The 14,417-nt window shown below is 37.5% G+C and overlaps 1 protein-coding gene across 4 annotated transcripts in view; it reads left to right on the top strand.

The window, feature by feature from the left end:
• The window catches only part of CC2D2A (coiled-coil and C2 domain containing 2A), a 59,854-nt gene extending 45,855 nt beyond the window's left edge, over positions 1-13,999 (top strand). For 3 of the 4 annotated variants that reach the window (XM_082051958.1, XM_082051960.1, XM_082051961.1), the window contains 11 exons: positions 292-390; positions 3,006-3,182; positions 5,769-5,789; positions 6,889-7,092; positions 7,566-7,655; positions 8,439-8,552; positions 9,833-9,967; positions 10,666-10,788; positions 11,438-11,496; positions 11,931-12,108; positions 13,133-13,999. In XM_082051958.1, coding sequence (XP_081908084.1) covers positions 292-390; positions 3,006-3,182; positions 5,769-5,789; positions 6,889-7,092; positions 7,566-7,655; positions 8,439-8,552; positions 9,833-9,967; positions 10,666-10,788; positions 11,438-11,496; positions 11,931-12,108; positions 13,133-13,321 — 1,389 coding nt within the window. In that variant the 3' untranslated portion in view covers positions 13,322-13,999. The remainder of the gene's footprint in view (positions 1-291; positions 391-3,005; positions 3,183-5,768; positions 5,790-6,888; positions 7,093-7,565; positions 7,656-8,438; positions 8,553-9,832; positions 9,968-10,665; positions 10,789-11,437; positions 11,497-11,930; positions 12,109-13,132) is intronic. The other variant, XM_082051959.1, reaches the window with a different exon arrangement.
• Positions 14,000-14,417: the final 418 nt, after the last annotated feature.

Here is a 14,417-nt window from a genome sequence, read left to right as displayed (position 1 = left end):
TGCGGACTCCTTGTCATATTTTTGAGTTCTCCATTACAGGTTATACAGGACTTGAACCGTGAAGTGCAAGTACATTGTATCATGGACTGTGATGTTCTTGTATTCGTTCAGCATCTTCCATGCTTGAAAGGCATGCAGAATAATCAATGCCATACTACTAATTGAACTGATATTTATAGTAAATTATTAAAAACGAACGAAATTGTTATTAATGCCTTGATTAAATTATTGATTGAATTAAAGGAAGTGAACCTGTCTTACAAGGTGTTGTGTTGGGCAACTTTTTAATAGGATGATCGTGAAAGAGGAAGTGGAATCCGCACTCATGTTGAGAGACACTGGCTGGGATGTGTTAAGATTCCATTTACTACCATATATTTTCAAGCAAGGGTAAGTCACAACAACTTGGAGTAAATCCCTTAGAATGCAGAACTGGAGAATGGAAAGAGGCTGGTAACGGAATGTCAGATTTAATTATGTTCTCTATGCTGCTTAGTTTATTTTTCTGGAATTATTTGAAAATGTCTTTGAAACCACTGTTTTTTGTTGTCAAATTTCCTGAGTATTTGTCAGTAACTTCAGTGTTTTGAAGGGAGAAGAGAGAAACAAACGTAATTCTGCACTGACGATGCGGACTGTCTTCCTTCAGTAATGAGGTTATAGGTGCAAATTCTTTAGGTGGTTTTGTCAGTGGCTTTTGAGAACTCTGGTATTGCACAGCCTAAATAGGGGAACTAGCAATAGGAATATTACCTATCTAGGTGGTAGGAAACTTGATCCAGCTTCTTTTTTCACACTTTTCATTAATCACGAGATTTTCACCTTTGTCTCTCCCAATCCCTTCTTTCCTCCATTTTTGAACTTTTCAAGAGAAACTTTCTTCAAAAAAAGTATCAACAGTTAGTCATAGGAGCAACAGTAAAACATGTAGTTCTTCACAGAGGAAAGACCTTTTTTTGTCCTGTCACCCATCTTGGAGTTATAGGTTAAAGAAAGTAATTTTTCACATCAATAGTCCTATAAAATGATAATCTTGCTTTAGGACTTTTTCTGCAGGGCAGTTGCTTCATGCATAGATTAAGTAATTATATCACAAAAGTCTCAGATCTTCATGAAGATTCTGACATCAGTTGCATACGTAATGACAGATTAATTTGCTCCTTGCTGCCCATATGGGGCACTTCTCAGAACCTGAAGGGCTTTAAGACATACTGTGAGCCTCCTGGATTCTTTGAGTGGAGGATGTCTCATTGAATTTAAGTGTACTGCTTGGAGTTCAAAGTGGTTTTCTTGGGCTCTCTGTTTGCAAAGCATAAGAGAATGTAATTGTCATGGGATTCAAGACAGCATGGGATTTTTTTCATTACTGAGAAATGTTGGGACAGCATATGCCTAACCACTGCTAGTCCCCTTGCTTCTGCTAGATCACTAATAATATGCCATCTTCAACTTTGGAGATTAATCAATGAATTTCACTGTTTGAGGGTTGTGGTGCCCTACAGTATGAAGCTTTCATAGACTCCAAAGAAGATGTAAGTAGTAAGAAGATCTGTCCTTTTTGTGAGTCTTCGGCCATTTTGTGCATAGTGTCACATAGTGTGATCACCATTGTTATAATTCAACAAACAAAAAAGAATAAGATCCTTTACTCTTTTTAGAGAAATGTTCCATGCTGAATGTATGAAATTCACCTGAGAAATGTGTCTGTTCACTGTTCTGCGAGACTTTATGGGCAGGCTTAGATATTTTATTATGACTGCTTGCCAATACATAGTGAAGGACACAGCCTATAATCCATCTTTGAGGATTACCAGTAGTGATGTCAGCCTCTGTTCTTCAGACTTCGTGTTGGGGTATGAGTCTTTCTGTTGTAGTACCAGAGTAGGTCCAGGATTCCTGTCAGGTGCACTCCTGACTCTCTTTGAGGAGGTGTGGCAGTTTGTGATTCCCTAAGCATAGTGTGAGTACCTGCGTAGATCTTCCAGAATCAGAGATTCTTTTCATTTGAACAGGATTTCTTACTGAATTTGAAAAAGCCTGATCAGTCCAGCGGTTATATCAAGGTGCATCTAGCAATTAGATTTCAGTAGCAAATGAAGCATTTCTTCATCCTGTTCTACTATACTGCAGCAGAAATTCTGAATAATTTATTTAGAGTTTTCTCCTCATCAGAATTTAGTTTTGTTCTTAAATGTTTGATGAGCCAGCCCAGTGAGTCATCTGTTCATCTTCCACATCAACCAGAGATGTCCTTCTTGATGGCAGTCATCTGAATCCTACCCAAATTAAGAGGTTAATCTTCTTGCTTTTCTTGTAATGCCATGTGCTTCCACTGCTGAGACTTGCCTGAGCGAGTGTGGGACCTGCCATCTCTTGTCTGATGTGACCTTTCAGAAACACCTTCTGTTTGTGGTGGCAGGGAGAGGTGCAAAGGGCAGGTGAGTCTGTCGGAGTGCCCTTCCATGGGGATGCTGGCTGAATGGGCCCGGTTCCAGTTGCACCCAAGAAACATCAGCAGCTTCTTTGGAGAAAATATGTCTGTGAGATGCTGGAGCATCATTCCCACGTCACTCAGACATAGGCAGAGAGGCTTGTTGATGTGATGCTGCCTTCAGAAGCGTAGTCCTGCAACATGTATTTTGCTATTTTGTCATTTTTCCAGGTAAATAGTGCCATGTGGATATTGCTGTATGAAAGAAAAACAGCAGAAGGCTGACACAGTGTATGTGACGTAAAGTGTATATTATTTCCATTACATAAAATATTAGTGTCCATAATATGCAAGAGAGGCTGAAATCCAGTTGTAACTGATACGTTTAACAATGGGGTGTCTCGTGTTTTCACCACAGTTAATCAATATATATGCCACATTCTCTCATTTTATTGTTTTGTAATCCAGAGTAATAAAGAAATCATAGGCATAAAGTGTTCGAATACAAGTAGCAAATGTATTTGGGAAGGCTTTTTTGCATCTAATGAGAAGTATTTCTCTGTATGTGTTGTAGATTGATGGTACATTTAAGGTGGATATTCCTCCAGTCCTCCTTGGCTACAGCAAAGAAAAACACCTGGGAGTCGAGAGAGGTTATGATTCTGTGCGAAATCTGAGTGAGGGTTCGTATATAACACTGTTTATTACCATTGAACCACAGCTCGTTCCTGGAGAGTCAGTCAGAGAGAAGGTAATTAATCAGTAATTAATCATATTCTTGCTTTTTGTTTCTAGTGTTGCAGTTCTTGAAATGCATATAAATAGGTATGCTTAGTGTACCAAAGGACACGAACAAAAGTACAGAAGGACATTAATACAAATTCTGGGTGTTCTATTTCAAATTTTTTAACTCAGTTCAATTTAATTAGACACACCATTAAGTTAGATGGACAGTTAATGCTCAAGAAATAACTTTCACCAGGTATCTAGTTCTGATGGTAATAGAAAGCAAATTTACATTCACTATTGGTAAGCATGTAATTTTCCCATTTACTTCTGTAAAAAATAAAGTATTTATGTAAGTATTTGTGAATAGTGGACAAAAATGAGGTGGCGGGTACATACGTAGTATTTTCTTGGGTTTGTGTTTATACTACCCACATACAGGATTTATTATTTGTGGCTTCATCCATTCCTCCAGATCTTGAAGATAATTATTTCTAAACAGCAGCTGTTGTTTTTTTTCCAGTTATTTTACTAAACCAGAAGTACCTTACACTAACAACAACAATATGTAGTTAAAATGCACACACCACTTGCTATTTTATGTAACATTATGCAATGATTTTAAGATCCATTCACCAAGGATGGATGTTTTTCATGCAGAAACAGCAGCAGTTCATTCTTTTCCAGCTCAGTGCTACACTAGTCATTTATTAGAGACAAACAGGAACTGGAGAGAAAGGTCTATGATTATGTAATTTCTCTGTCAGAGTAAATATAACATTGTATGATGCATTCTAAAACCCCTTTCTCCTGTTAAATTGTCATCTTGGAAATTATCCAATCCTATGTTTTCTTGCTCTCATGCAATACTGTTGGAATTGTTACAATTTAGCACTGTTGAAAATAAAGAAAATTAATAAAGTACATTCAGGGATGCCTTTAAAGGTTAATTAGTTTGAATGGCAAGATGTATTACTAGAACTTAAAACCATAAATGTAAATTTAACAGCCTTGAAGCACCTTTAATAGATAAGACTTTATTCAACGGTTTCATAGCCTTAATCTGCACATACAGTAATTAGTTGCTGGGGAAAAAAAATGTACTGAATTTGTAATGAAACAGATCTCTGTTTATAGAAAGACCTGTGTCCAGTACTGTTTCACAAGAAAAATCATAGAAATTCAAATAAAGGGCAAGATTATTGTAAAATGTTATGGACAATACGTTGCAAATCTTGACCTCTTTAAATAATGAGCAAATGTTCAGAATTTGATACTTAGTTACCAAAAGGTTATGTATTGTATTAATGCTCAGTAAAATCGTGCAGTTTCGTAGCTATATTTAGAATTCATTTGAACACTTCAGAGAGAAAAAACAGCATATTTTATTAAAGTCATAGGTCTTTCTGATAGAAGTTTTCTTTCCGTTAAAATATGACAGCAGGAGCTAACTGCCCCTTGCCAAAACTCAGACATAAAGAACTAGAAAGAGACTGAAGTACCTTCCGTTCCGAAGATGCGGCAAGGAATCATAGCACAGTAAATCACAACTCAGGAAATTGGCCCTGTTCTAAAGAAGAAATGCTACATGTCAAAGCTTCTCCTCACAAGGAGCCACACTGAGGAGACAAGGGGCAGTGTGTGCAAGTTGCACCATGAGAGGTTTTATCTTGATATAAGAAAGAAGTTTTTACAGTCACAACAACCATTCACTCAGACAGTCTCCCCAGGGGCACAGTAGGGTCCCCATCACTGGATGTTTCCCAGATGTGACTGGACAGGGTGCTGGATTGTTTCATCTGGGATCCCTTTCCTACCAAAGGTTGGACGAAATGGTCTTTTGAGGTCTCTTGCAGCCTGGGCTGTTTTATGATTCTATGGAAGTTGAACTGTACCAAAAAGTTACTGAAGTGCATTGAAAGTCAATCCAGGAATAAGGAAAATGTTGCTGAGGTAAGAAACCTATTGGTACAGAACATCTGGTTTCTAAAATTTAAGAGCAGTGGAAAAAACAGTTATGATTAGTAAATCGGTAAGAGTTTTGCCAGATTTTTGTTCACTCTTTGCATTAGAGATTTTTCTAAATCTTGTAACAACTTTACTTAGCGGCACATTATTTGTTTGCCTTGGATACTAAGCCAATCAATGTCATTTCTTTAGCAAACGTTGTACAGGATTTTCAAATAATCCATTTTTTCAAAGCAATATAAATAGAAAACAATAAAATGTAATTTCATATTAGAGGAAACTAAGTAAAGCAGGACTAAATTAATTAAGAGACTCTTCTGTTTTAGGTGGTATGTGTCTAATGAAATCTGTACATGAAACTACTACTAAAGTGACATGCGTGTATTTTAACCATGACTGAAAAAGTTCTAATTCTGTGCTGCAACTCCTCAAATGTAACACATATACTTATTATAGAAAGTTCTTGGAATAAAATGACAAAAACTAACTTTGTTCCTATTCCTAGCCATTCCTGCTGTAGTTAAGCTATTCGAAATACTTGTGTACTGGTTTAGGATGCTAAGCTTAATTTTAGTTTAATTTTACAATACTTTTTTTGTTTCTTTCCTCTCTTTCCTGCTGTCCTTCCTGAATTTCTATATAGATGAATGAAATGCTTAAGAAGGTACAGTATTAATAAATTAAATGAGAGATTCCTGTTGCTCCCTCTTTAAGATTTAGCTTGGTTTTGTGCCGTTCAGCAATCTTTTTGCACTTTGCATTACTTGACTCTGACATAGCAGTTGTTTATTTGCCAGTAATATTTGCAGTGAAATACTATATTTAAGTGTACAAAGTGCCAGAGGCTCTATATTTCAGCTGTTAATTATGGTTGAGAGGAATCGCCACTATTTATCTGCCTTCTATGCCAACGTGGAGGTCAAGCTGCAGGGCAGTGCTCAGCTCTTCCACCTCTGATTAGTTTGAGAAGAAGGGTAACAAACTACAAGAAGTGCCTTATTTTGAACAAAAATATTATGAAGGATGAGCATTAATTCTCAGCACTACTAGAAATACACAAGGGATCCTAAGTAGATGAAAAAAACTGTTTCAACTGATCCCAACACCTTTAAAAGATGACATCTTAGGTGACATCTGAGCAAATCATTTTCTTTGGTGTATAATTAACGTGTGCTTTTGAGTTCTAGATTTCCTTCTGGAAAATCTCATCTAAAAGCATTAAAATTTTAGACAAGTCTGAATTATAAGGATTCATCTAAAAATTACTTGGACCTTCTCTGCAAATATTTTGGCATTGCACAGTGTTGTTGCAGTATTATTTTATAAAAATTACCAGGATTTTGTGCATAGCTTCAATTGTGGTTTTCATGGAGTGTTAAATGAATAGCATGTAGGATTAGTACCTAACCATAATTGTTCACCTTTGAATACACATCTGGTGTTACATACTCATCCCTGCAGTTTTATTTGGCCATAACTTTCATGACATTTTTCAGTGCTTTAATAAAGCCAGCTTAGAGGTACAGCTCATTATGTGCATTCATAAGGAAACGCAAATTGCCTGATTTTTTCCATTACTTTGACCTTTCTTGTATGTCTGTAAGCCAAAGTATATACCACAAGGAAAGTTCAAAATGCTATTAGGAAATAATTTTACACTACTTTTATGCTCCTGTACATGGTGAAATAAGGCCCAAATATAGTAAAGACTTAAGCCCAAACTATAAATAAAACTATTTTTGTATAAATTCTGTCTTTTGAAGTTTGATACCCAAGAAGATGAGAAATTGCTACAGGCAGTAGAAAAGTATGAAGCTGAATGTACATCAAAGTTTCCAAGCCGCCAATGCCTAACAACTGTAATTGACCTCAATGGGAAAACAGTTTTTATTACCAGATATATCAAACCTCTGAATCCACCACAGGAACTTCTTGATGCCGTCCCCAGTAGTTCTCAAACAGCAGCAGTAAGTACTTTGAAAAGATATTGAAGTTTCAGGGATATAGTTTTCAGAATGTCTGTGTTTGCATTGTACACACAGGCACATGTATATATATCTGCTGTGTAGCTATGCTTTTTGTAAAGGAAAAAATAGACATAAAAAATAAAGTAGTAACGACTATGTGTGAGAACACAGTAAATCTAGCCATAATAATGCTGGAAAAGGATATTTGTCTTCTCTGGAAAAAAACAGATGTAGTGATGAGTATTGTCCTTTAAAAGACAAAGACTTATGCCAGACCTCAGTGGGAGTAAATTATATCAGTCTTCACTATATGTTCTAAAATGAGCTTGCTGCTACTGTAATGAGGTAGTTAGTGTGTTGTCATTGATCAGTGGAAACAGCACTATGCTTCACATCTGGTGTAATACTACTATTGTTAGATATCCATGGCGTGAATTGAAGGAGTATCTTTGCTCTGTTTTGTTTTCTTGCAGGAACTGGTGGCTCGATATGTTGCTTTGATTCCTTTTTTGCCAGATAGTGTGTCATTTGCTGGAATTTGTGATTTATGGAGTACATCAGATGTAAGCAATGCATTAAACGGAAGTTCTTTATCCTCTTGAATGTGATGTAACATCCTAGCAGCCCCTGCTTTCAGGGGGAGATTGTGCTAGATGAGTTCTTGAGGTCCCTTCAGACCTAAATTATTCTGATTCTGTTATTGTGAGGACTGTTTTTCTTCACGAGCTGTTTATCTCAAAGAATGAGAACCAAAGCATGAGAAAAGTTGCTCAGCCTGATATGAGCCAAAATTTTTACCTTTGATACGTTGCAATTGATTAACCCTTAGAATGCTTAGGGCTTTAAGCTTTCTTCAGTTATAAAACAATTGAAAATGGTCAGTCATGCACAAGTGAAAGGATACTGACTGACAGAGACTTTAAAACTAGACTTAAAATTGATCCTTTTACTTCCAAGGAACTACAGAAAAAGCATTGCATGTAATGTCAGCAACGATGGGGTATGTGGCCACCTCTGTCACATACAAATAAATCCTGTCATCTGTAGCTGAACAGCAGACGTTAAGTTAATCATAGATGATGTTTTTATCATCTCAGAATTTTTCTGAAAAGTCAGAATAACTCAAAAGACAAAAACTCTGGTTCTTGCGGTAAAATCTCAGCTCTGCATCATGGATTTTCATAGCATTCACTCTTCATCCTGCTGTTGAAGCAGTGCCCAACAAACAAAAGAAATGGAGAGGACTCTGACTTCAGAAATGTTAAGAAAAAATTATTCAATGTTGTAAGTTAAAAACACAGTTGGTAACTGCATAGAAAGACTTTTTTTTTTTTTACCTCAATTAGCAATTTCTTTACCTTCTGGCGGGAGATGAGGAAGAACATGCCGTGCTCTTGTGTAATTATTTTCTTGGTATGGGGAAAAAAGCCTGGCTTATCATTGGAAACGCTATTCCTGAGGTAAGAGGATTTTTTCATTTGGTCTGAATATTAACTTTAATTCTGTGAAGTCTTTGGTTCCTGCCAATGGGTAGAATTGTTTCTTGCTGGCATGTTTTTTCCAGGAAGTTATCTAAACATCGGTGCTGCTGGAAAAGATTCCTTCAGAGAGAAAAAAAGCTGAAAGTATATCTTAGTATAAATATAATTTGGGGTTTTTTTATCCTGGACCCATGTTTCCATGCTTAATCTGGTAGTAGCTGTTGTCCTCATAGCACAGTACCAAGCATCTGTAAACCTTGATTGAAGTTTAGCTTGTCTAAATGATGTGTCCAGGACAAAGGGGAGGGAGAGAGTCCATTCCCAGCATTTCAGTCGTGAGTACACAGACTGTGACAGAGTTTGGGAGCCCACAGTGGCAGTGATCTGGCTCAGGACTACAAAATGTAGATTCTTTTGCCCCTTAGGAGATGCATTTGTTCTCAGGGTAGTACTCAGATTTCCAAGTAACCAGCAATTCTCTTTTCAAAGAGATGGCATGGCTGTTCATAATGCAGATTTCCACTATTATTATCTCAAATTACCAAGCACATGTGAAAGTTTTGCTGAATGTAATTTTGGTAAAAATCCCTAACTAGTTTCTTAAGCACATTCTGAGATCCTGCAGTGACAGGAACAGGTACTCAGGTACAGTCCTTCCACTCAGAACCTAATGGAGGTGCTAGTCCTCAGTCAAGCATTCAGCTTATGCGTGCTGGAAGGAGGGAAACTGTTACAGGTATTTCAAGGTACTTGGAAAATGTCGGAGATCACAAGAAAACAGCAGAGCAGTTTAGGGATTCCTGTCAGAGAATAAAAAAGAGCTGGGAAATTCCTTGTGTCTGTATGAGGGAGGGCTGATAGATGCAACACAAAGTGCGCGGCCGTTCTTCAGCTGGGAGATTGCCCGTGGACTGAGGGCTGTGGCTGTAGCCAAGTGGGACACGTTGATATTGAAGCAGCAGACGTGAAACTTTTCTCTGTATGGAATTTCGCATCGGTTCGTAGCTGAACCAAGATGACTTTCAGAATCAATATTTCAAGAATGGCTCATGGCTGTGCATGTCTAACGTTTCTCTGCCACAGAACAGACAGAGAACACATTATGATGTGTTAGTAAGCCTGTAAATTCTTCCAACCAGTTTGCCCCGAAAAGTACTATTAATCTCAATAGTAAAAATTTAATATTCCAAACAATACAAAGCATATCATCTTTGTAGCCAGTTTTAAAACACCTTTCTCATACTTTTTTTTCTTCCTAGGGACCAACTGCATACGTATTAACTTTGGAACAAAGTCAATATGTAATTTGGAATCCCAGTACTGGATGTTTTTATGGGCAGTATGATACTTTCTGCCCCCTAAAAAATGTGTACTGTCTGATCAGCTGTGATAATGTAAGTGTACCCAGTTTTGTCACATTTCTATACACATAAGAGTTGATAACTTGATCTTTTTCTTGACCTCATGCATTATTTGTTCATCAGTGTAACTGTGTTTATGGTGTCATATCATTAGTGAATTTATTCAACCTCAAGTAGGTTTTTCAGCTACTTTGTTAAAATAAGAAAGATGGTTTTTAATCAGCATTTAAGTGGATCATGACATCCATTCATATAATTTCCATTACCGGGTTTTACTTTTTCCAAGAATATGTTCAGTTTACCACTTCTTACCTGAGGAGTAGTAACTCAGCAAAGCTAATAGTTTGCAGGTGAAATGTAACTGAAAAATAAAAAATGAAGCATATTGGAAGGAATCAAGTGAATTGGATACATAATGGTGGGTACAAGCCCTGAATGGTCCAATGTGCAAACACGGAGCTGACATTACCAGGCACAAAAACCATATTGATTTTTTTGCCTGGCATTAAGTCCTCCTGTTTATTTGCTGTAAAACACAAGTAATAATCTTGCCTGTTCACAATATATAATTCATTGTGTGGCTAGAAACCCTGTGAGAGAGAGCAGTGGGGGAGAGGAGATAATTGCTGTAAGAGGTCAGGATCATATAGTATTTTTACTGCCATGTAAGTAGAATATGTTCCATAGCTGTGATTATGCAGAAAGTTAAAAACAAACTTGCTTTCTTGTAGGTTTGGTTTAATATGCAAGAATATGATTCCCCAGTAAGGATAAATTTTGATATCAGCAAACCAAAATTTTGGAAGTCTTTCTTTTCAAGAAGCTTGCCCTACCCTGGTCTCTGCAGTGTTCAGGTAATAATGGATCTATTACCAGCTCGATTTGGGAAATCACAGACTTTTTATAAAGAAGCAGAGACCGAGTTCTTTGGACTTCTGTGGTTATTTATGCAACAGCATTGGATTTTAATAAGATTTTCCCAGGTACTCCTTAAAAAAAAAAAAAAAAAAAAAAAAAAACCCAAAAAACCAGAAAAAGCAGGAATACTGCAGTGTATTAGGTTTTATACAGAATGAATGCACAGCTGTTGTCCTCGAACTGTCCATGTAAGACCTCAGGACAACAGTGAAGTAAACAGAACAAATCTTTTAACACAAGCTTACCTAACATAGTAGCTTGGCATTATAAGGAAAATGTCAATTTGTCTTACAGCTAGGAAGGCAGCATTTCCAGCTGAATACACATCCTTAGTAAACAAACAGGAATTTCTCTATAGCTTCTCAAAGGTATAAACAGGTGAAATTTATTGGGGAGGGGGAGAATCAGGATTACACACAAACATCTAGTTAATGTTTTTATCACATCTCTACTAAGTAACAGATTATTTTAGCATAATTGTGAACTCATGTGAGTACCATGGAGGCAGTAACTCCTGAAGTTATGGTGTGGTATATCTAAAAGAGATTGCAAATTTTAATATTTAACTGGTTTATTTATTGCTAGCCTGAAGAATTAGTTTATCAGCCTTCGGACAAGGCTGCTGCGATGGAACTGCAGGGCAGGTAATTCTACCTTTCTACCTCCAAACAAATGCTGTCAGTGCTCATCGGTGGAGCATATTCATACCTACGGCCTAAAAACCTGCTTTGAATGCTACAAATTGAGAGCCTTTTTTTAAGTTCTCTCTTGCTTTATGATTGCCAGATTGACAGAACTGATCAGTCACTGCTGTACAGTTTCCTAATAAAAAAAAATACTGTAGAGGGATGAGAGGAGAGGGTGTAGACCAAAAAGGGCTGTGAGCCCCTGGCCTCCTGTTCTGCTGCCAGACATGCAGGCAACACAGAGCAATGCTGGCATTGCTTTCTGTGCTTTTAGGCAGTGGTAAACTAAACTAAGGTCATTTGTGTTCCCCAGAATCTGCACTAAGTGTGGCAATGGAGATTAGATGTCCAGTAAGTACTAGAATTGTAATAATCAGTCTGTTTTACTGCAGGATTGAAAAAATATTAAAAGACAAGATAATGGAGTGGAGACCAAGGCATTTAACTCGTTGGAACCGATACTGCACCTCCACCCTGCGTAACTTTCTACCGCTGCTGGAGCAAAACCAAGGCAAAGATGTAGAAGATGACCATCAGGCAGAGCTGCAAAAGCAGCTAGGAGATTACAGGGTACCGTTGTGAATGGGTGTGGTGTGTGCACAGAAGCAGAAATCTAAATCCCCAGGATTTAGTACTGCTACTCTGGTATAGAAGAGTGGCCTAGGCTATTTATTATTTCCTCTACTACCAAAAATCAGAAGAGCTTTTATACCAAAGATAAACCAATGTCCTATTTCCAGGGTGAAGGAGTGATCTGTTTTATTGCGTTTGTAGAAATTGAAGATAAAACCTCTCTGCTGAACGTAAAGATAAATTGGCTGCGCTGTTGTATTATTACTGTACCACAACAGTCGCCACCTCCAGTACATCAATCCAGTCTCCTCCCCCTGGATGCTTGTGGGCTGACTGGTGCTTTACCTCATATCCAGTCACTAAGAACCTGGCCCTGGTGCTGAGTAGTGCTACACACAGTCTACTCACAGGTGCAGGAGCCCACACAACATGCTTTACTTCAGTTTTCTGTTCTTGTTCTGTTCTTTAAAGATGAAAGAAAATCTATTTAAGTATTCACTGCAGCCACCAGTGCAGCCATGTTCTTCCTGCAGGCTGTTCTGAAGGTTCAGTCCTTCTGCCCTTCACGTAAAGCACACACGGTGACAACATTGTACACACCTGTGGCCATTTTCAAAATGAGGCAAAGTTTCAGTTGGACCTGAATTGTATTAGGGGGAACATTTGACACCTCAAACTCCCAGCCAGTGCAGACAGGAGAATGCACTGAAAACCAGTTAAGAGGCAGAAAAGCAGCAACGTTATGCTGTATGTGTTCATTAATATAACTTTAGTGGATTTCTAAACATTTCAAACTTAACCCAGACTAAAGAGGAAAAATGTCAGAAGTTTACCAGGAGTATATGAAATAGGGAGGTGATATTAAAATACAAAATAGGGTTTTCTTATTGCATCTCCTCAAGACAGCCATAGAAAAGATGAATTTACATGCATAGTAAAATAGATTTTTAAAACTGTATTTTTTCAGGTGCATTGACCTTTTCTTCTTACCTTATGTGTTTTTCTTCTTTCCTTCTCCCAGGTCTCTGGATTTCCTATTCATATGGCATTCTCTGAAGTCAGACCTTTAATAGAAGCTGTACACAGCACAGGAGTTCATACCATTGATATTGCCAATGTTGAATTTGCTCTAGCCGTGTACGTTCATGCTTATCCCCAAAATGTTCTCTCTGTATGGGTTTATGTTGCTTCACTTGTTCGAAATAGGTAGTATAGACCAGTCAGAATACTTCAAGAAATTTGCTTATGTAGGGGTGAATAACAGATTTTTCACACTCCTGATTTGAGCTATCCCAAGAATTTTAAAAATGGAATGAGAAGCTGATTTTTAGTATCTGCAAACATGTGAGCTTTGTTCACCATACAACCACTGAAGTTACTACTGAGTACTGCTAAGGAAGAGACTGACAGCTTCAAATTCCAGTACTAACAGCTGATTTTTAAATAGGTGATTTTTATACAGTATTTTATAGCCCCCCATGGGACATTACACACGTCCACATATAGTGACATTGCAGAGTCAAATGGTAGAGTTCAGCCACCTTATTTCCAGGTGAAACTTGGTTCCCGGACTCATGCTGGGAAGACTATGGTTTTAGCAAGTCAGTTTACTTTATCTACAGACCTTCTTCCTTTTCAAAGACACGGGCAAGAACAAGTAGTTGCAGTTTTCCAGTATCCAAGTGCCTCAGTGACCATCAGGACTATTTACCGTGGAATATGTTTTGTGCACCAAAGAGCCACCAGTGAAGGGCATACTTCAATTTTTAAGAAGTTGCTTCTTCTGTTACTTCATGCTTAGTGTCTGTATAATACCAGCACCATTCAGAGGTGTAAAATTGCATTTTCTTTAGAAGACACAGTATTTAATAAACATACTCAAACTTAAGTGGAAGCTCATTCATTTTATACAATAATTTGATTAAGTTTCTTTGAAGTATGAAATCCTTGTCTCAAAGTTACACTGGTAAAATATTATCAAAAGAAAATTTGCTTCTTAGTATGTAAGTAGTGGTGTTAACTGTTAATACTGATAAATTGATACCTTTTCCTGCAGTTGTTTTGCTAATTGAACTCTCCCAAGTGAAAATGATGGTGGGTTGAGCTTAACTTTGATATGCTCTAATGAACCTTCTTCCTAAGATTGTTCTTGAGCTCAGCTCCAACTGAGATTCAATCTAATAAATACTCGACATAGAATCTTTGGTTTAGAGCCTGGTATTGCTACCACAGGTTCTCCTGTCAAACCTCCAGCAGAAAGGAGTAGCTACATTGTCATCACATGATGCTTTGCTGAACAACATTGA

This window comes from Streptopelia decaocto (genome assembly GCF_964273445.1).
Source record: "Streptopelia decaocto genome assembly, chromosome: 4".
NCBI classification, from domain to species: Eukaryota; Metazoa; Chordata; class Aves; order Columbiformes; family Columbidae; genus Streptopelia; species Streptopelia decaocto.
This window is presented reverse-complemented; position numbering and strand designations above follow the sequence as displayed.